We start from the raw sequence: 20,118 nt of genomic DNA on the forward strand, positions 1-20,118 counted from the left end.
GGCGCCGCCGCCGGCCCCCGGCGCCGCGCGCGGGGCCACGTGTGCGGGCGGGCGGGCGGGGAGGCGGCCCCGCGCCGCGCGTTTAAATGTCCCGCTCGGCGCGGGCCGCGCTGTGCGCAGGGACGGGAGCGGCCGCGCCGTGAGGCAGGAGGCGCCCAGCGGAGCCCGCCCGCGCCGCGCTCCCGCCCTGCCCCTGCGCCCCGCCAACGCCGGGCCGGCACCCACCCACCCGTCTCCCCTTGTAAGGGCCGGGGCGGCGGGGAGCGAGCGAGGGCAGGGGGCAACGGGGCGCCCCTGCCGCCTCCCGGGGTGCCCGGCTGTGGGGCGGGGGGAGCCGGCGGGGCCGGCCCGGGGCTGCGGCCGCCCTTTCCGCGCCTCTGCGGCCCTTTGTGGGGGCTGGGGCCCGGGCCTGCTCGGCCGCTCCCCGCACGGCGTTCCGCTCGCCCCGACCCGGCCCAGGCGGGCACCATGCGCCGGGAGAGGTGAGTCCGCCGTCCGCGGGGCCCCTGCAGGCCGAGGTCTCCCTCGGGCACCCCTGAGGAGGCTCCCCGCCGCCGGGGCTCCCGCAGCTTTTTCTCTCTTGGCAGCGACTGCTCGGAGGAGAAGGCTCCCGCCAAGGGGGACGGGGGTGCGGAGTGCGCCATGCGAGCCCGCAAGAGGAAAGCCGATGTGGCCACGGTGAGTGCGGGCCCGGCCCGGCCCGGCGGCGGGACAGGCGTTGGCCTGCCGGGCACCGGGGTGGGCCCAGAGGCCAGTGCCTGCCCCGCCGCCGGGCCCTCGCCGCCTTTTGTTGGGTGGCTGGGGGCCATGCGGGGCTCCGGGTGCTGGGCCAGCGGGGGTCTGCGGGGGGGGATGTGAGCCCATCGTGGTGGCCAGCGGGCGCTCATCCTGCGGTTTGCACTCCTGAAATCATCTATTCCTTTTTCTTTTTTTTTTTAGTTCTTGCAGGATCCCGATGAAGAAATTGCCAAAATAGAGATGACTAGAAAAAAGCAGTATGAAGACCAGGTAACCGATTTGGCTTTAGGTCATACTCCTGTAATCTTATTTAACCCTATTATTGTTTTGCAGTACCTCGTTATTATTACCAACATGATGTAGCAGATGTACAGCTACCACATGCTGTATAGCAATGGGCGAGGGGGATGATCAGCCCTGGCTGATGAAGAGTGCAAAGCACGTCAGGTCATACAGGTTGCTTTGGAGTCTTTGCACATCGTGTGGCCTGTGTCGCTCTAAAACATTATGTTAATACTTCAGTGTATCCCAGTGTCCTGGGAGCGCAAGGCTGCACCTTAAAAAAGCCTTAATATACTTTTAGACCTACATGGAGGAGCTCTGCGTTGATCTCTTCAGAGAGTTGTGAGAGTACAATCATATGCTTACATCCTGTACCTTGCAGGCCAAAGCACAAGACACTTCCTACAAACAGAAACATCTTTTGAGTTGCCCTGTCTCTACTTATGTATCACCTGGGAGAGGAAAGATCCCTCTTTCCTTTCACTGTCAGCTCCATTCCTATTGACAAGTGTCATTATCAGACTGACAGAGAGTATGAGCTTCCTGATTAGAGCTTTGAAGTTTATACTAGATCTAATACAGTAGTAAAATAGGCTTCATTTCTCTGCAGAACAAAGGGCTAATTTCTGCAAAGTCATTTAGCTCTGGAAATGCAGTGGAGGTTAGTAGTGACTATTGCCAGTTTTCTCAGTGAGATATTTAGAATAATCTGAGTTATGAAGTCAAAGCTAACTTTAGTAGTGTCCTCTTTCTCCCTTAGTGCCCTTCCTATAATCTCTGAACCTGAGCTGCTATTGGTATCTATATTGGATGCTGTGGTGGTATATAGTATTGAAAGCCTGATGCTTTTGTACATTGAGATACCCACTCTAAATAAAATGGAGAGTAGCCTGTTTTCTGAAATAGGTTTATTCCTCTCTTTTTTTTTTTTTTCCTGCACGCACATGCTTGCTCAGTCACTGTCACTAGGACTTCAGCCTGTTAATGGACACGCAGGGTGATACTTAAGCTGTAAAAGTCATGATCGGGGAGTACAGACCGTACTCATTTGGTACGCAAGGCTATGCATAATGTGGCACATCTAACCAGAAGTGGCAGCTGGAAGTTCTAAGACTAAAGTGCTACCATAACAGATGGGCATCATTGTTTGGAATGGCCTCTGCTTGTTGCAACTGCGTATACTAGTTATCAGTCAACATATTAAGCAGGGCTCAAATGGTGAGCATTTAATGAGGGGATCTCTCCTTCCCTTCTGTCTTTCTTTTGTGCAGTATATTAAACTAATTTCTCACTTCTGACAAGGAAGAGCTGCCTGTCCTTCACCATAGCTCTCTCCTTCACCAAAAGATTCATTTTCTTTGAGCTGAGCAAGAGCTTCATGTGCATGTTTATTGCATAAGAGTAAGGTATTGTTAAAAATCCCTCAACAGAGACCCAATTGTTCCTTTTTTCAGAAAGACAGTGGTAAGAAACTTCAAATATGTTTTGCATACATTGACCTTGAACTTTAAAAGTTGATAAAGACTTCCAATTTTTTGTTCTTGTTTGTGTTCTTGGCCTTGTAGCCATTCAGTGTTACTTCAGGAATGATAAATTAAAATTTAGATAGTAGGCATCCAAAATATCTACTTGGCATTTTTTTTTTTTTTCAAGTAAAGCTTAGGATACTGGTGGGATTTGGCCCTTTGATTCTGTAAACCATAAATAAAATGGGTACCTGTGTATCCGTCCCTTACATAGAGAAGGTTTTTTGTTGTGACAAAGTAGCCAGATTGTTACAGATCTGTTGAAAAAAGCTAACATTTGGCTGCACAGCAGCAGCTCTTCAGTCTATGGTGTGACACAAGCTATTCTCTGATATAAATTGCCATGGGCCACTAATGAGAATATGTTTACGGTTCCAGCAGCAGTATAGCAGGCTTGTATGATAGCCAGTGAGATAGTTATTCTGTTGAGGCACAACAATTCTAAAATGCAAGTAGCTATAAATCCACTGCAGCCTATACCACATGACTTCTACATTAAATAAATTGTTTACTGACACTAGTTTATGCACAAGGCAAAATATCGTAGTCACATCCCACTTTATGGTATCTTCATAGTCAATTCATTAGTTTGTTTCTGTTGAGCATAAGGCCTGAGTTCTTAATTAGGATGCCGTTACCCTTTATATGATGAAAGGGTGGCTATATCATCAGGTTTGTGACAGCAGAATATTGCATAAATTCTATGTTTGATTTTAGAGAACTGGCACTGCTGTAATTCTGCTAGCAATTCTCATATTAATTCTGGCTGCTTTCTGTGGATGGATACACTTCCAAGGCTCTGTGTAAAACAAAATTCATCTGACTAGAGTCACCTGTACAATTGTGATGCAAATTACATGGCCACCTTCATCCAGAGTGGAGAACTGAATCTAGAGGTTAGTTTCTTTAGATGAAACTAACTAAGCTTTCAGGTGAAAAGAAGATGGAGTAAACTCTCAGGAAATAGTTTTTGATCAATTTCTCACTAGGCATTTTTCCAGAATCTGGTCTTACTGTTGTCAAAATGTTCCACCTGACTGGTTTGAAATATTCTCCAAAAAGTTTCTTTGATCTAGATTATCTTTGGAAGATCCAATTAAAGAAAACAACCTAAAAACCAGCTTACAAGTCTTCAGACAAACAGATAAAGAATGTCAACTATATCCGGGTTGAGAGCTTGACTTGGCTCAAATCTGGGGTGGGAAAATATTCAGATTCTTTAGAAAATTAAAAGTAGTAGAAGCTCCTGTGCTATTCAGAAAGAATTGGAATAACTTAATGTGAGTTGCTCTTCTCTCTCCTGTTTATTAATTCTGGAATCCCTTTCTGATGGCAAAGAAAAACCCATTACTTCAAACTAATGCATTCTCTGAGTGAAAAATGGTTAGAATTACAGGTCTTACTATTTCTGATGGGAAAACTAACGCTGCAGTCTAGTAGTCAATATCAATGTCTCTCTGTTACAAGGTGCTGCTTTTTAGGGTGAGACAAACAGGCCTGTCCCCCTCCTGTTCCTCTGCCTTCGATTTCTATGCTGAAAACCCTCTGACCTTGCTGTTTGGATGCAGTTCTGGGTCACCCTCTTGCTCTGCTTTCCTGCTGCCCTTCTTGCCCTGGTCTGTGGAAGCTTGTTCTGGTGTCTCCTTGCTCGTGGTTTGATGCACAAGTGTCTTGGCAGCTTCACTGAAGGCTCTGCCTGTAACCAGTAACCCCAACGGTCACTACCTGCTCCATTTTGTCTGGCCTATGTGTCTGACAATCTGTTTTAAATGAACCTTCGATATATCAGTGAATGATGACATGCTGCAGAAAACTGAGGTGTGTGAATGTTTGAGCTTTAAAGAAAAAAAAGGACCTCTGAACTCCTGTTTTTTCTTCTGTTGGAATTGTGTGGGCTTGGCTGCTCTGATGGAATTCTTTGGTCGCCTGCTTTCTGCCCTTCTTGGTGCTCCTTCTCCTAACAAGCCTTCTCATGTCCTCAGTTCAACTTCTCCAATCTGTATCTAGTTCTCAGGTCTGAGATACAATCTGTATCTGTGATCAATTGTTCTGTTCCTGTATCTGGAATATTATTGTGGGTGTCACCAAGCTTTCTTGCTGGGCTCCACATAGATTTGAAGAGACAGTTTTTCCTGTTTGATTTTTGGCTTGCACCCTACTCGGCTCCTATTTGCCTCAGAAGTAAGCCCGGGACTGTAGGATTTCCTCCATTAGGCTGCACAGATTCTCAGTAACAGCTGTAACTTTTTGGCAGCTCCCTGCTTTCGCGTTGGCTCTGTGCAAGCCCAAAGGAAGCTCTTCATCGTCTCCTCACACCCTCCCGACCTTAAACTGTTTCTTTTTTCAGTGGTGGCTCCCATTTCCTTACAGTTACAGTGTGATATAATGCAATTTCTTGGTATTGTTTCATAGTTTTAGTTGAATGTCTTGCTACATCTGCTTTAAAGACTTGAGTCTGATTAATATGCTCATTCCCTCAACCCAAATTCACGCCAGAGCTATAGTGTTCCCTCTCTTATGCGAATTCAGACTCCTGTCTCCCTTCCTGGTAGATTCTTCCTTTTGAGGGCCCTGTATATTAGTTTCCTTTTTGTCTCTAGCCAAGCTCTATCTTTTTTCTGTTGCTTGCATCTTTTTTCCAGTCATATTGGTGAGTGATATTATCTAATCAAAAAACTTATTTTTCACTTCTTAAGTTTACACTTAAGAGGCTCTTGACCCTGGATTTATATTTCCTTATAGAAGATCGGGGGTGGGGAAATATCTTAAATCAGTTGTCGTTGTTGCTGCAGCGTAGCGTGTGACGTACCTGGTTTGGTTGAGAACTCTGTGGAGCAGACACCTTGTCCTTCAGAAGCTGCTGGTGTAGGAGGCACCTTTCAAGAGATATAGAATGTACTGCTTTCCTGTTGGTTTGCTGATTAACTGATAAGGCAGCACTTCTCCAAAGGCTGTTGGCAGCTGGGCTTGCTGTGCAGATTGGAGGACAAAGTGTGACTAAAGTCTAGTTTTGAGGGAGGACAAAAATTAACTTCAATGCTGATGCGACACTTTTATTCAAACTTTCAGCTTGTAAGGAATCTGTCTTTTTTAACATAAAGATACTATCCCCTATTTTTGCCTTTCCCCGCCCAAATTAAGACATGACAGGGCTGGGTATGTAGCTATGCTAGATTTGCATGTAGAACTCCAAGAAGAAAAACGACCCATCTGTGTGTAAGTAACTCAAAGTACAAAGCAGTCTTAGCTGTGAGTGAACTGTGAAATGTGGTTTTGGTTTCGTTGAGTCAGTGGTTTCTGTTTCTGAAACTGGTGCTAGAGGGTAGCCATTTTGCTGGAGAGTGATGTCATTTGTAGCAAGGACAGGGCAAAAATCAGGTGTAGAACCTTCTTTGCAAGAGGCAAAATTTCATGTAGAGCATTTTACTTGTTAGCATCTAATGATTATTCTGATTTTTTTTATTTTCTTTTTTTTTCTTGAAGCATATTAGGAATCTTGTTAGGGAGTTCTGTCCTCTTAGTGCTGCAGAACAGATGAGTTTGCAGCAAGATGGCTGACTTCACTGTTAGGCAGAAATGCCAAACTTTAATTTATTTAGGTGTGATGGGTCTGACTTTGTATTCTACCACAGAATAAAACAAGTAGTATTTTCCTGGGGAGCTGTGTGAAGCGTACACCAAGATCTTGTTTAATGGAGGTAGGCAGGAGAAAAGTAAACCTAAACTTAAGTTCTGGTCCAAATAAAAGGTGAAGTGTCGGATGGCTGATATTTGCAGACCTTGGCAAAATTCTGTATATGAAATGGTCAACTTTATACTTTAATGGCAATAGCTTAACATATACTTGCTTTATTCAGAAAACAATTGGATCATAAGTGTTCTGTTTTTTCATCTTAGCACCGCAAGATGAATGAGTAAGAAAAATTCTATAAACTGCTATTTTGCTGTGTTCACTGTCAAGGTTGCTTTGCATGAAACTGGACTTCAGGCATTGCATCTACATATTCCTGACCTTGTATTTGTGTAATTATAATCACAAATTGGGTTTTAAAGTTCCATTTGCTTATTCATTACCTGGAGGCAAGTATCTTGCTTTCATGCAAAATATTTTTGGTAAAAACAAAATGCTGCGTGACAATAGGAGACTCTGACTTGGATATTCTTCCATGAAACCATTGTAGTCCTTCAAGAGAACAGGGTAAATGTTCTTCAGCTTTAGTTGCAAACTTTCTCTACTGTGAAAATAGGCAACACCCCTCTTCTGCTCAGCACTGGTGGGGCCACACCTGGAATACTCTGTCCAGTACTGGGCTCTCCAGTACAAGAGGGACTTGAATGTACTGGAAGGAGTCCAGCAAAGAGCTGATGAAGATGATTAAGGGACAAGAGCATCTCTCCTTTAAGAAAAGGCTGAGGGAGCTGGGACTGTTTAGCCTGCAGAAAAGAAGGCTTGGAGAAATGGTATCAATGTTTATAAATACTTGAAGGGAGAATGTAAAGAAGATGGAGCCAGGCTCTTTTCAGTGGTGCCCAGCGATGGGACAAAAGGAGATGGACACAAACTGAAGCACAGGAGGTTCCCTCTGAACATCGGGAAACAAATTTTTTTTTTTTTTTACTGTGATGGTGACCGAGCACTGATACATGTTGCCCAGGGAGGTTGTGGAGCCTCCATCCCTAGAGTTACTTAAAAGCCATCTGGACATGGTCCTGGGCCACTGACTATAGGTGGCCCTGCTTGAGCAAGGGGGTTGGACAAAATGACCTACAGAGGTCCCTTTCCATCCCAATGATTCTGTGCAGTTTAAATAGGCAATCATAGTCTCTGATGTAGTTTCTTGCCAATGTCTTGTCTTCTGTATATAGCTAAAACGATTATTTAAAAAGGCATAGTCTAAAATCTTGCATTTCATTTAATAGCCATCCTGGAATAATGTTCACAAAAATGCACATATGCTGATTCCTACTCCGGATAAAGATGATGATCCAGTTGGTGTTGATTACTCTCACTTTATACATCTAAGCGTTGTTCCAACTAGAGCTTCACCGTTACCAGTTCTAGGGTAAGTGTGCCATTTTGCTGCTGCTCATCTGCCTTCTTTTGTCTTGTGCTTTGAGACTAAATATATTGATCTGTCTTAGCTGGGCAAACAGAGAGGATGTATGGAAAAACATGATAAACAAAGAAGAGACATATGTGAGGGATAAACTTTATATGCAAAGGCACCCTCTCCTGCAACCTAAAATGAGAACAATCCTTCTTGACTGGCTGATGGAGGTAAGCTTTTCTGTGCTTGTGAGTATTTCAAGTGTGCTTTTGTTGAAGTGTTCTAATAACTGTCATGATCTTTGTGTAACCCGTTTAGCCCTAGACACTTGTCTTCATCTTAAAGTTTATCAATGGCACCAAACTTAAAAAAAGAATATATAGTGTGGTGAGTTGACAGTGTACAAAGTGACAATATATTCTGCTATTCGTTTAGGTTGATAGGGGATAATAATCAGTTTTTCCCTAGTTACTCCATGATGTAAGCTTTTTAAGGTCACACCGCAGCTAAAAGCTGCCCAAATGATTATGAAATTCACTGTAAGAAGGAAGGAGCGGTGGCTTAGATACCAGATGTCTCTCAACTGCTATTTGTTATTGGCATCTAGAATGTATTACATCTCTTCTGTTGTTTGGGTGACTTGGTGGCGTGGTCTCTGCTCTTAATTCTGAAGTATTTGTGGGAATTTTCTCTTTTGAGGTGTTGGAAAGATGCATCTTTGCGAAAATGAGGAACTGATGTTGTGACATCGTTAGAAAATGTGCTTGCATTTCCTAAAAGGGTTTTCACTCTGATCTCTTCTTTTAGGGGGAGTTGCTGTAGTGGCAGTCATCATGTGTCAAAGGAAACTGTTTAACTCATGCTCTTACTTAACATGTTACTTCACAATAGCAGTGAAGCAGAAAGCCAATATGAATTTTATGTCTAGCTCATGGGTTTTTTTTTTAATACATCTGTAGCATCTGTTTTTGACTCTATAACATTGTTCTTGACCTTTGTAATCTCTGATGTCTCTCCAGGTTTGTGAAGTCTACAGGCTTCATAGAGAAACTTTTTATTTAGCACAAGATTTCTTTGATCGGTTTATGGCAACACAACAGAATGTTGTAAAAACACTATTGCAGCTTATTGGTATCTCTTCTTTATTCATAGCAGCAAAGCTTGAAGTAAGTATCCCCAGCTTTACTTAAACATAAAAATGTGAATGGACAGACAGCACACTTACTGTACGCTAGGTGCATTTTGGCAGGCTTCATGGAGTTTGTTGCAATGAATTTTCAGCTGGGAGAAAGGAAAAAAAATTCCTTTTTTTCTTTTTAAAATTCCTCCTTTTTTTTAAAGTGGCTAAAATTAAGACTAGATAACATACTATGTCTCTTTAATCTTTAAAGAGATATTATTTCAGTGTTAGAATAAATCTAAAGTTTGTAATTGCTGTTGCTAAATGAGTTTTTGGCTGGCTGTTGTATACAGAAACCACTTGTTGCAATTGTCGTGAGTGGAGTACCTACTGGATGGTAGTCTGAGCTATTTTTAATTTAATGGAACAAGTTGAACTATTAAAATACATAGTGCTTTTTAAGTTCTTACTGTTTGTCTTTTAAGAGGGCTATTCTTCATTCTGTTTTTCTCAAGCAAGGGATAAAAGGCCTTTTCTGTAGCATGTATAAAAAAAAAGTCTGGATGTTCATTATGATACAATCTCAGTGGTGCTGTAGTCAAACATAATGCATGCTGTACTGATCCATCAAAAGTGAAAGCTGAAGGCTATCAGCAGGAAGGTTGAACAAGAAATCTGTGTATATTAAAGACAGATTAGAACACCGTGAGTTAGGATGGGGAATTGGTTCCTTTTTTTTTTTTTTTTTTTCCCCTTCTGTTTTGAGATGCTGAAGTAGTGGTGGGTTGTTCTTTTTTTTTTTTTTTTTAAACACATGAGAGTAGTTACAACCTATTCCACAAACTGATACTTGATCTCCTATCTTTCAGGAAATTTATCCACCAAAGTTGCACCAGTTTGCCTACGTTACAGATGGAGCTTGTACAGAAGAAGAAATCCTCAGTATGGAATTGATCATTATGAAGGTAATATTTCAAAGTGGAACTAGTTCTACTTTAGTTTTTAAAAACGTGTAGCATAATCAGACTAAAAGCTGAGAGCCTCAGTTAATCTTGTGTGCTGCTAAGAGGCAATTTCTCTTTCTAATTAGAAAACAGTTTTCTCTAGGTATCACGTGATTTAAAGCACCCACCAGTACGTGCGTATTAACAAAATGAATCGTTCCCCACCCTATCAGCAGGAGGGGGTACAGGAGAGAATTAGATTTGTGTGCTTCAGAGATGCCTTGATGAACACCGAAGGAATTACAGCTTCTGATCTGGAGTAAATAAAGTTGCATGGTTTAAGTTAGGAACTCTTTATTAACACTGAAGTCTTGCGTGTGTCTACTCTTTCAGGCTCTTAACTGGAACTTAAATCCACTGACAGTTGTATCATGGCTAAACATTTACATGCAAGTTGCATATTTAAATGAGCTTTATGAGGTATTGCTGCCACAATATCCACAGCAAATATTTGTGCAAATAGCAGAGGTAAGAATGATTTCTTCCTTCAAATGCTGTTTCACCTGGGAAAAAAAAAGTATTCTTCTGATAGACTAATTAAACAACTGTTAACCTTGTAGCTCTTGGATCTCTGTGTGCTGGATATCGGCTGTTTGGAGTATACCTATGGAGTACTTGCGGCTTCGGCTTTGTATCACTTCTCCTCATCTGAGTTGATGCAGAAAGTTTCAGGTATTGGCATTTATAAACTAAGTCTAATGAATTTACAGATGTTAAGCCTTCATTCAGGCAGATAAGCCTATGTCTCATCTTCCAGGTTATGAATGGTGTGAGATAGAGGAATGTGTAAAATGGATGGTTCCATTTGCAATGGCTATAAGGGAAGTAGGAAGCTCCAAACTCAAACACTTTAGAGGTATAGCTCCTGAAGACTTGCACAATATACAGACGCACATAAACAGCTTGGATTTGCTGGTATGTATATGCATAATGAAGAGAAAAGCTGTCAGTAAAGTCTTCTACATATTGTTTTTTCTTCGGTTAGAACATACAATAAACTTAAGTGAAGCATTATCAGATTGAGACTGAGTGTGTGAAGATGATACAAGACGTTAAGGTTGTACTCCGCTTGCAAAATTCTTGGGACAGAGACCTGACTTGTTCAGTATTTAGTTTAAAAAAGGTGATTGTAACTTAAGCTTCTCATCTCAAATGGCAAATAATTACTCTAGAAACTGGAAGCACATTTCTACCCTTTGGGATGCTTCAAATATTTTATGTCAGACATTTCTCTATAGGAAATACAGGTAACATAACCTTGTCTGGTAAAAAAGAGAAAATAGACTTATCACTTGATACTGATCTGGTCGGATTGTTAGTGACGGTGGTTGACAAGTTGAGCAAGAATGGATTTGAGCATAAGAAACTTGTAGAGGATCAAAATCTTGTCCAACAAATCGTAGTTAATCTAAGCTATCAGAGATATTTTTTCTAATTAGATTCTTTAGTTGTAGTAGAAGTTTAAGCTCTTCCTGTTCAGTTGCTTCTGAACTTTGCTTTCTTGAAGATAAAAGTACCACAATGCTGATCATTAGATTCCAAAAGTTAATACTGACCTCTTGGGGTTTGTATTGACTAACTCTTGCCTGATTTATCAGGTACTGTCGGGTGGGGTTGAATATAGATATGCATTTCCAGATTAGTGATCTATCAAGTTATAAATCGGTGAATTATATTGATCTGTTGCATAGATACACCAAAGTAAAGATTTTTATTTTCCCCCCCCCCTCTCCTTTTCCTGTGTTTTCAGGACAAAGCTCAAGCAAAACAAGCCATATTGGCTGAGCAAAATAGGACTTCACCTTTCCCCACTGGTGTCCTTACACCACCACAAAGTAGTAAGAAACAATCTTCTGGACTGAAAACAATATGACTTTAGAAACTGTTGACAGACAATTTTGCTGAAGTGCCTGTTCTGCTGGTTCTGACTCTTGCTCCATTACGGAAATGCTGCCAGTGAAGTTCATAAGCTTTTATGGAATCTGAAAAGGAAACCTTACTTTTTTCATGACAGAAATTTTTTTCTATTTGAAATATTTTTATTGAACATTAAAATATTTTAAAGAAATGGATCAAGTACACCAGCCACTTAAAAGAACACCGAAGAGTGCTCCAAATGCTGCTACGGAAGGTGATGCTTGATGTGACCAACTGTTCAGAAAAAGGCCTTGAAGTTTAGATTAGTTTTGTGCCTGTTCGTCCTTTGGATAATCTGCAGTCACACTGTCCCCTGCTGACAAATGGGCAAAAAGTGCTGTGGAAGACAACATTTCAAAGCCTCTTTTTCAAACGGTTGGCTTACAACTTGATGCCTTTTTAAAAACTCTTTATTGTAAATGCTGCTATGTCTCTGTGTATCCATTTTTAATAAAGATATAAAGCTGTCTAAGACAGCTGGTTTTATGTATATTCCTATTTTTCTTTTATGGTCAGCAAAGGTTTTTCAGGCTGTGACCACTAGTAGTGTGGGAGTTGGGGATGAATAATGTAGTAACTGTGGCTTTATTTATTTACCACTACTGCTTTATCAATTAAAACTTCCTTTTTGGATATTAAGATAAAATTGTCATGTTGGGCTACTTGGATTTCCCTTGGCCGGTTGCAGATGGCCAGGGAGGGGATAATAAACATGACATGTACGTGGGGGAATCCTTCCACAACACTCTTTCTAATGATCAGTGTATTGGGGAATTCTTGAATAAAGTTGTCTGGATTGTTATGCTTAGTAGCAAGACGTAATCAGTAGGGAAAGTCTACCTTTTCTTGAAACATAATCATTTAAGCTTTGGGATTTTGGCATAGGCTTTGACAACTACTTGTCTTCTGTACAAAATTGAATTCTGGAATGGTGTGTGCCTTTTTACAGAAAGAGTTGTCCTTCTTGACCTTTACAGGGTTTGAGAATCTGAGAAGTTATAGTACGATGTTTTTCTGGAAAGTCATAGTTCTGGAGAAAAGGGAAATAGAGAAATAAATGTAAGAAATGGTGGCTTTTTTTTTTTTTGCTCATGATGTTCGATTTTGAAGGACTGTTCAACAACACTGAAAACTTTTGTGAGACTACCAGGATTCATCATATCCTGTAGGTAACCTAAATGCTACAACACTTATTTCAGGAAGCTTCTACTCTGCTGTTGGTTAATATTTCTAAACATTAGTTCCCAGCAAGGCTGCTTTTTATTATATTTTTTTTAAGTTATTCTCCCTGTTGCTCTTCCCTGACCCAGTATTCTGATAAATGTTAAAGCTTTAATGTAATAAAAATGCCTATGGTAACTAATGGTAAGCAAATTATTTGGTGTTGCTGGCTTTGTTTTTCTTCCCTTGCAACGAATGGTTTTACGTTCTGTGTTAACAAAACCAGTGTAAATGTTAGCTGAGCAAGTGTCCCAGTTCAGAGAGGTCTTAACATATCCTAGAGGAAGGAATGTTACATTTACCTATTATTGAAAAAGTTTGTAACATTGGATGGATTGTCCAGACGTGTTTTGGTACTTAGTCCTTAAATTCAAAATGCAAAACTGGGGTTTGGGGGAGAAACAGTAACCCTCCTGAAAGGTACTCTCCAGGCTCAATTCCGGAATCGCCAGCCAAGCTTCAGTACTAGTTGCTTTGCAGTGCTTAGTCTGAGTTCTGGCTGTTTCTAAAAAAAAAAAAAAAAATAAAAATAATTAAAGAATTTTAAAAAAATTATGTTTAAACTGTTACTGACCCCTTGTAAATGGGGATTGCATTTTCTGTATGACTTTTCCCTGTTCAAGGAACTATTCTGTAATAACATTACAGATATGATGAACTCTTAACTTTCAGTTTGAGATAAATGTAACTTTCTGGCTCATACCTAGTCAAGGGTGAATGCAGGTGGTCTGTGTGTTCTTGGCTGCGTGGGAAACTTGTGTCTGAGAGGGATATATTTATCTGTGAATGAAACTGTTCAGATAACAGGCCTCTCTCTAAATGGGAGCTCTGCTTTAGGTGGTAAACCTGCTAATTTTATAATTTTCCCCCCCAAAAAAGATCAACCTGCTTGATTTCGATGGGAAGCAGCCTGTTCAGAGCGTGGAGATCACGACTTTGCAGCTTCCCAGGTAGGAATGCAATCACGCGCCGCAGGTGTGGCACTTCCAGCAGTAGTGATTTTTTTACTTTCTCATCTTTATCCCATGCTTTAAGAATCTTTGTTTCTGGTTGTCTCGCAACACATGTGGATGCTTATATCTGAGCGCGCTGCCTTTCTAGGGTAGTTTGAAAAAAAACTAAGCACTGCTTGCCACAGGCTGAAAACCACTTTAGGGAGAAATGGTGCAGCTAATTTTAAGGAAGAATTTTAAGAAGTGCGGGGGAAGGCTGCCGGGGAGGACGGGGGGGCTGCTCTTTGGGCGCAGGGGAATGCCTGGAAAGCAATTTAGCCGTGCCTTGCTGCGCACTCCTCGACTGGAAACTGTCTCTGCCTTTAATAGCTACAGACCCAGCATAAAGCACGCTGCAAAGTAAATTGAATTCTGCCGTAACCCGGGTGGCATGTGATTATCTTCCTCCTCCTGAAAGGCTTGCCATAGCTATGTATCAAAACCTCACCTTGGTCTGAAAGCTGGGGGCATCGGAGAAACTTTGAGCAAGAGGAATGAGTCCGGTGCTGATTTGCTATCACTGCTGCTGCAGGATTGAAAGTCGGCGGTGGCTGTGACTGTATTGAAGGAAATGGCCCCAAATGAAAGAGCTGAGGCGGCAGTTTGTGGGCTGGGGTTGGGGAGGAGGAGTGCCGGTGAGCAGAAAGGATGAAGATGCAGAGGTCTGCGCTGCGAGTCTGCCTGATGCTGAATTGTTGAAAACGCTGTAATAATCTAAGAGTAGTTCATAGAAATGGTTCTCCCGTGTAGCGTGTCTCCCATAAAGCAGTGGCATGGTCTGCCTGTGGCTATCAGCTTCTGGGTCTCGGGTCAGCATCTCCTCTTGGTTCTCAGGAATTACCACACGAGGGGGGTCATTGCACCCCGCTCGCGGGAGGTGGGGGGGAAGCAGCCAGCACAAGGTGAGCGGAGCGCTTGCACAGATGCTCAGCTGGTCATGCCACGGGAGCTGGAAGCCCTGTAAGATCGAGTTCCTCTCAGTTCCTGGGTGCTGTTTCCTCCACATCCAGTGCAGCTGGCCTGGCTCAGGGCAGCCACAGCTTGGGTTCAGGCGGTTGGGGTAAAACACCCTTCCTTCCACGAGGCTGTGAATTTGGACCATGGTGCAAGCGTACGGGGCGACCTGCAGCATCACCTCTCGGGGGTGGCTCTTCTTCCTTTTCCCAGGCATTGCAGTTAAATACCTGCTTGTTCAAACTGAGGAGGCTGCCACTGACACAGAAGGGGTGTGAAAATCCCCTGCTCCTCGGCACGAGACCAAGGCCTTGCTTCTTCTGGCTGGTGCCCGCGTGCCGAGACGTGATCACCAGCCTCTGCTCCCGGGCTGGAGAAGAGCCTGCGGTCGCCCAGCCGATGAGGGGGGAGTATTTCCTTCATCCACATGGTTTCCTATGATGTGTTCCGAGTCTCAAATGTTACATTTCTGACTTGGGCTTGGCTAGAGAAGAAAGGGTTTAGTTGCTTTCTTAAATTTCCACGAGCGTTGGAAAGAGGAGGAGTGGTGCGTTTATGGGCAGGGGCTGTGGCGGGGAAACGATTCTCTAAATGTAAATGCACTTAGTGTCTTTCTGGCAATATTTCAGTTGGTCTTAATTTTCTTTAAAAAAAAAAAGTATTCAGCCACTCATGTTAAAGGACTTTTAAGCTACAAAGGCAAAATCAAATGATTGAATGTTTGGGTTTTTTACAAACTGTTTACAACAAAGGTCCTTGCAACTGAAATGATGTGGTTCCAATCACGAGCTAAACAATTCTCCAGACAGAGAAAAGCAACAAGCTTAAGCATTTTCTGGAAAATCATGCAGCGAAAGGCCAAGCCACAGATACGATTTTCCTGGTACTAAGAGCATATCTTGGTATGTCGTACTTTCTTTCGTTGGAGGCAGATTCTTTTATTTTCAGGAGGGCCAGCGGTCCAAAGTAACTTCTGTACGGGTGTGAGCTTTCGGAAAGAAACCACCATATGCGTTGATGGGGTAAGGATGTAAAATCCCCTGGAGCTGAGAGGGTGGGACCGCCGCTGGGTTAGCGTGCATCTCAGATGGATGCTTTTTTTCTTAAACGTGGATGGAAGATTGCTCATGTCGAACCATAAATAAGTTGCCTGGTTGGAAATTAGGTGCTCACTGCAATGACAGGAAAGCTCTAATAAAGCTGTGTCAGAAAGGGTTTGAGTTCCCCTCGCCCCCAGGGCAGAAGAAGCAGGGACAGCTGTGATTTGCCCGGTTATCGTGTTCAGACTCCGGTTACACGAGTTTACCTATTGCGTGCCCTGCGTGTAACTAGGATAAATGGTTTGAGTGTTCTTGGATCGAATCCCAGAGTAACAGTATCAGATGGAAAAGAGTAATATGGTGCTTTATTTTGTAATTCTGGGTAAGGTGTTTTGATCTTTTTTTTTTGGGGGGGGTGGAGGGAGCAGATACTCTACCAAGATGCCAGCCTCTGCAGCTCGGTGCCTCAGCCCTCTTCTTCTGTATGTTACAGAATTATTGACCATGACAAGAATTAAAAGAAAACCTTATCTTTTTTTTTTTTTTTTTCCCCCACCCCAACATGCACCTTCCGAGTTCTTACCAGATGTCAATGTAATATTTGGGCCATACACCTCGCAGTGAGGTTCAGTTTTTATACTTTGGTTTAAGGTCGGTCTGAGGAAAAACGAGTTGCTCTCTCGTCTCAGCCAGATCTGCAAAATGTTGCTTTCTGATGTTCGTAAAACTGATGTTTCTGGGCTCGCAGGAAGCATCCCCTCTTACCTGTGCCAGAATGATGATGACGATGTTATATTTTTGGGCACAGTAGAGGACAAGTGTAAACCTTTTTACATCTTGGTGTGGGAAGTCTGGTTGTCAGCCACAGGCTCTCAAGATCGAAGAAAAATGTTTTAATTTTGGCCAAAATCTTGCGGAACGAAGCATGCGCCGAGGAAAGGTTAGCTGATCCTGCGCGGTTTTATTAGTATTCTGGGCTTCAGTCGGGAGATTAATAACGGCCACAGACAGTGTCTCTTCATATTAAAGTGTCTTCACATGAGTAGTTTGGGTGAGTGCAAAAGGACTGCAAGGCACAAGCAAGCTGCCTTGTCTCGCCCCAACTGACAATGAGTCAACACTTTAATATAAAGAAGAGACAGTTGGTAACAGTCATTAACATAACAAAGTGCCCTATAGATCACTCCAAATTCATCTGACTGTTTTTAAGCAAATGTTTTCCCCCGAGAAGTGGTAACAGAACAATTTGTTGAATGTTTCGCTGCCTGGGCCACCCAGTTCTGCTTGGAGTGGGAGAGGTGGTCCTGTGGGATAGCTGATCCTGAAACCTCCCAACAGAGGATAGTGTTTTCTTGCAGTGACAGTGTGGTAATTTTTTATTTTTTTTAGCCTGATTTCCCATCAAAAGTGGACTCATGGGGGAGGTGTATGGGTTTTGGGTTTGTTTTTTTTTTTACCCCATTCCCTCTCTGTTGGCTGCTTCTATCGGGCAACTTCAAGAAGATCTGACTTCTGTTAATATAGGTAAGAAGAAAAAGGAGTCAGACGAGCTGGTGATCCTCTGTGTGTGAAGGAGAGGCACAGGCTCGGCCACTCTGCTCTGTGCTTGGCTGGGGACCCCTGGATGAGTGACAGCGGGGGGGTTCGTGCTGGCAGGATGAAAGGTAGGGGAAGCAAGAGGGAAGAAGGAACGATGGGTGCAGCACTCCCTACCAATATCTGAAGGGAGCCTACAGGAGAGCCGGAGAGGGATCCTTTGTCAGGAAATGTAGTGACAGGACAAGGGGTAATGGTTTTAAATTGGAAGAGGGGAGATTTAGATTAGATGTTAGGAAGAAATTCTTTCCTGTGAGGGTGGTGAAGCACTGGAACAGGTTGCCCAGGGAAGTTGTGGATGCCCCATCCCTGGAAGTGTTTAAGGCCAGGCTGGATGGGGCTTTGAGCAACCTGGTCTAGTGGAGGTGTCCCTGCCCATGGCAGGGGGGTTGGAACTCAATGATTTTTAAGGTCCCTTCCAACTCTAATCATTCTATGATTCTATGATTCTGTGATTGTAATGTACATCTGGCATCGAAGGGGGCTGAGCAGAGGCCGAGAGTAGCTCCAAGGAGGGAAGAAATGCCACGCACAAGAGCAGGTGTGTTAGTCTGCTGCTCAGGGAGAAATTTGCTTGACTTCTGTACCATCGCACTGGATGACGCAAGAAATGCACTGGTTGAACGTTCCAAGGAGGCATTGCCTGTCTGCCCAGAGCTACCTGGCTTTGTCGTTGCTGTAACTCATGTGTGTTCTTGAACTACGGTAAGACTACGGGTTTCTCCTGGGGTTTCTGAGGGCTGCCTGCCGGTGGCTACAGGGCTGGACCGTGCTGGCAGCTGCAGTGGGTTTGGGTCCTCCTGCTGCCAAGTGGACTTTGCTCCCCAGCAGCCAGCCTGAACAGAAGCCCCGATTCCTGGGAATGACGTAAAGGAAAGGTTCAGCTCCGGAGAAGGTAAATCATAGGAGTCTGGGACACCTTGCTGGCTGGCACCAAGGGCAGAGATACCAGAGCAACCCAGGTGGGGGGTAGTTTTGAGAGGCATCAGTTCACTGCTTATAATTGGGTATTCTGACTCTGCTGTGTGCTTACAGACAGGGCATCACCTCCAGGGCAGCTGCAGGCAGGTCGGACACGTGGTTTGGGGTGGCTGCGTGTGTTCCGGCACCTGTTGCTCATGAGCCTCAGAGAAATCCCTGGCTCTCCCACAGCTATTGGTGTCCCAGGGGAACCATCCAGACCTCCTCCACCTCCCGCTCTGCCCAGTGGGGCCGGGGCAGCCCTGTGCGCTGGGTGTTCCTCTCTCCGGAGCGTGGGGGGAGCATGAATGCATCCCTTTGTGCGGGGCTGTGCTGGGGGTCGTGCACTCCTTCAGGGTTGCGGAGAGCTGGCTGGAAGATGCCCGGGTGGGACCTGGCTGGGAGAGGGGCCGTGAAGATCTCAGGAGCAGCTCAGCAGCCCCCGCGCTCATTGACTTAATTGGGGCTGCGCTGCGGGGCTGGAGGAACCCAAGATGGCCGGGATTCTCACGGCGTGGGGAGGCTCGCCGGCGACGACCGGGAACCGGCCAAATCATTAACGTCAATTAAGTACAGAATGTGTAGATTACTGACATGTTATTGTTGGGGCTCTAAAGGAAATATAATTAATAAAACTCCCCCACCCACACCAAGAGGTGGCCCTTTGTGTTCCCTGTGCTTTCCCCTGCCGGCAACGTCTATCTCCTCCCGCAGCCCCGCGCTCCTTTCAGCAGCCTCGGACACCATTAACATTTGAATTAACATAAAATCACTTTCTGAAATCTGTTAACATTTATAGCGTTGCTGTACTTTGCCTGATCATTGCATTTTTTCTGTCGGTTTGAGCTCGGTGATTTTTTTTTTTTCAAATGATACCAAACATAGACCTATTATGCTGCAAAAATCGCATATTTGTTTAATGATTTCCCATTGGTATCTTTGTTGCTATGATCCAAAGCAGTAAATAGAAGCTCGCGCGTTAACACTGTGTTGTTCTACATAATAAATATGAATATCCCCAGAAGAATATTTTTAACAGGGCTTTTCTGAACAAAATGCATACGTGCCAAGGTATTAGTAATTACTTAAAATCGGTTTTTGACATTTCATGTTGACATCTAAAATATTTCCTTTAATTTTTGGTTGCCTCTGCGAGGAGAAATAATGGCATTCGTCCTAGGGAAGGCTGGGTGGACAAATAACACTTTAACTCATATTGAAATGAAAAGCAATAAAGAAAATGTGCTAAATGTCAACAGTAAAGCATATCTTCTCTTCACGTACCATGAGGAGAATATACCCCAAAATGTGTGCACACACACAAAAATCCTTTAAGTGACTTAATATGTTTGAATATTAATGGTTTGAATGTTAATCCGTTGCAATGGTTCCATTTTTTTGAAAATTGGCTATTTAAATACATTATTACCTCAATAATTTCTCTGTGGTCACTGTGGTAGCCATAGTATGAAAAATAATCATCATAAATCTGAATTTACAAAATATCTCCAAAATTGCACAGTTTTGCCGAGAGAAACAGAAGATGAAGCACGTATTATTTAACTCAATATATTTTGTCCTTGCAGGAGTTGCTTGTCTAAAAAAACCAGCAGATGGAGTCTGTTGGAAGACACAAGGGTCTGGCAGTAGCCTAAGAAACCAGCTCGATTGTTTTTTGTAAGCGAGCGACGACTGGAATCCTCTGCCATGTGAGGTGCAG

The 20,118-nt window shown here is 43.4% G+C and overlaps 1 protein-coding gene across 1 annotated transcript; it reads left to right on the forward strand.

The window, feature by feature from the left end:
- Positions 1–468: 468 nt before the first annotated feature.
- On the forward strand, positions 469–13,006 carry CCNE1 (cyclin E1). Its single transcript, XM_074157874.1, has 11 exons — positions 469–482; positions 588–678; positions 940–1,008; positions 7,467–7,609; positions 7,689–7,824; positions 8,614–8,760; positions 9,584–9,679; positions 10,052–10,186; positions 10,279–10,390; positions 10,476–10,633; positions 11,469–13,006. Exons 1-11 carry the CDS (start codon positions 469–471, stop codon positions 11,589–11,591), a joined length of 1,224 nt encoding a protein of 407 aa, XP_074013975.1. The 3' UTR covers positions 11,592–13,006.
- The last annotated feature ends 7,112 nt before the right edge of the window (positions 13,007–20,118 follow it).

The sequence above is a fragment of the Numenius arquata genome, chromosome 13 (genome assembly GCF_964106895.1).
Source record: "Numenius arquata chromosome 13, bNumArq3.hap1.1, whole genome shotgun sequence".
Lineage (NCBI taxonomy): Eukaryota > Metazoa > Chordata > Aves > Charadriiformes > Scolopacidae > Numenius > Numenius arquata.

What these genes read in the sequence shown, in the direction of transcription:
- CCNE1 (XM_074157874.1), top strand. An exon ending in TCACCGTTACCAGTTCTAGG is followed by an intron (nt 7,610 to 7,688) that starts GTAAGTGTGCCA and finishes GATCTGTCTTAG; the next exon opens with CTGGGCAAACAGAGAGGATG. An exon ending in TAAACAGCTTGGATTTGCTG is followed by an intron (nt 10,634 to 11,468) that starts GTATGTATATGC and finishes CTGTGTTTTCAG; the next exon opens with GACAAAGCTCAAGCAAAACA.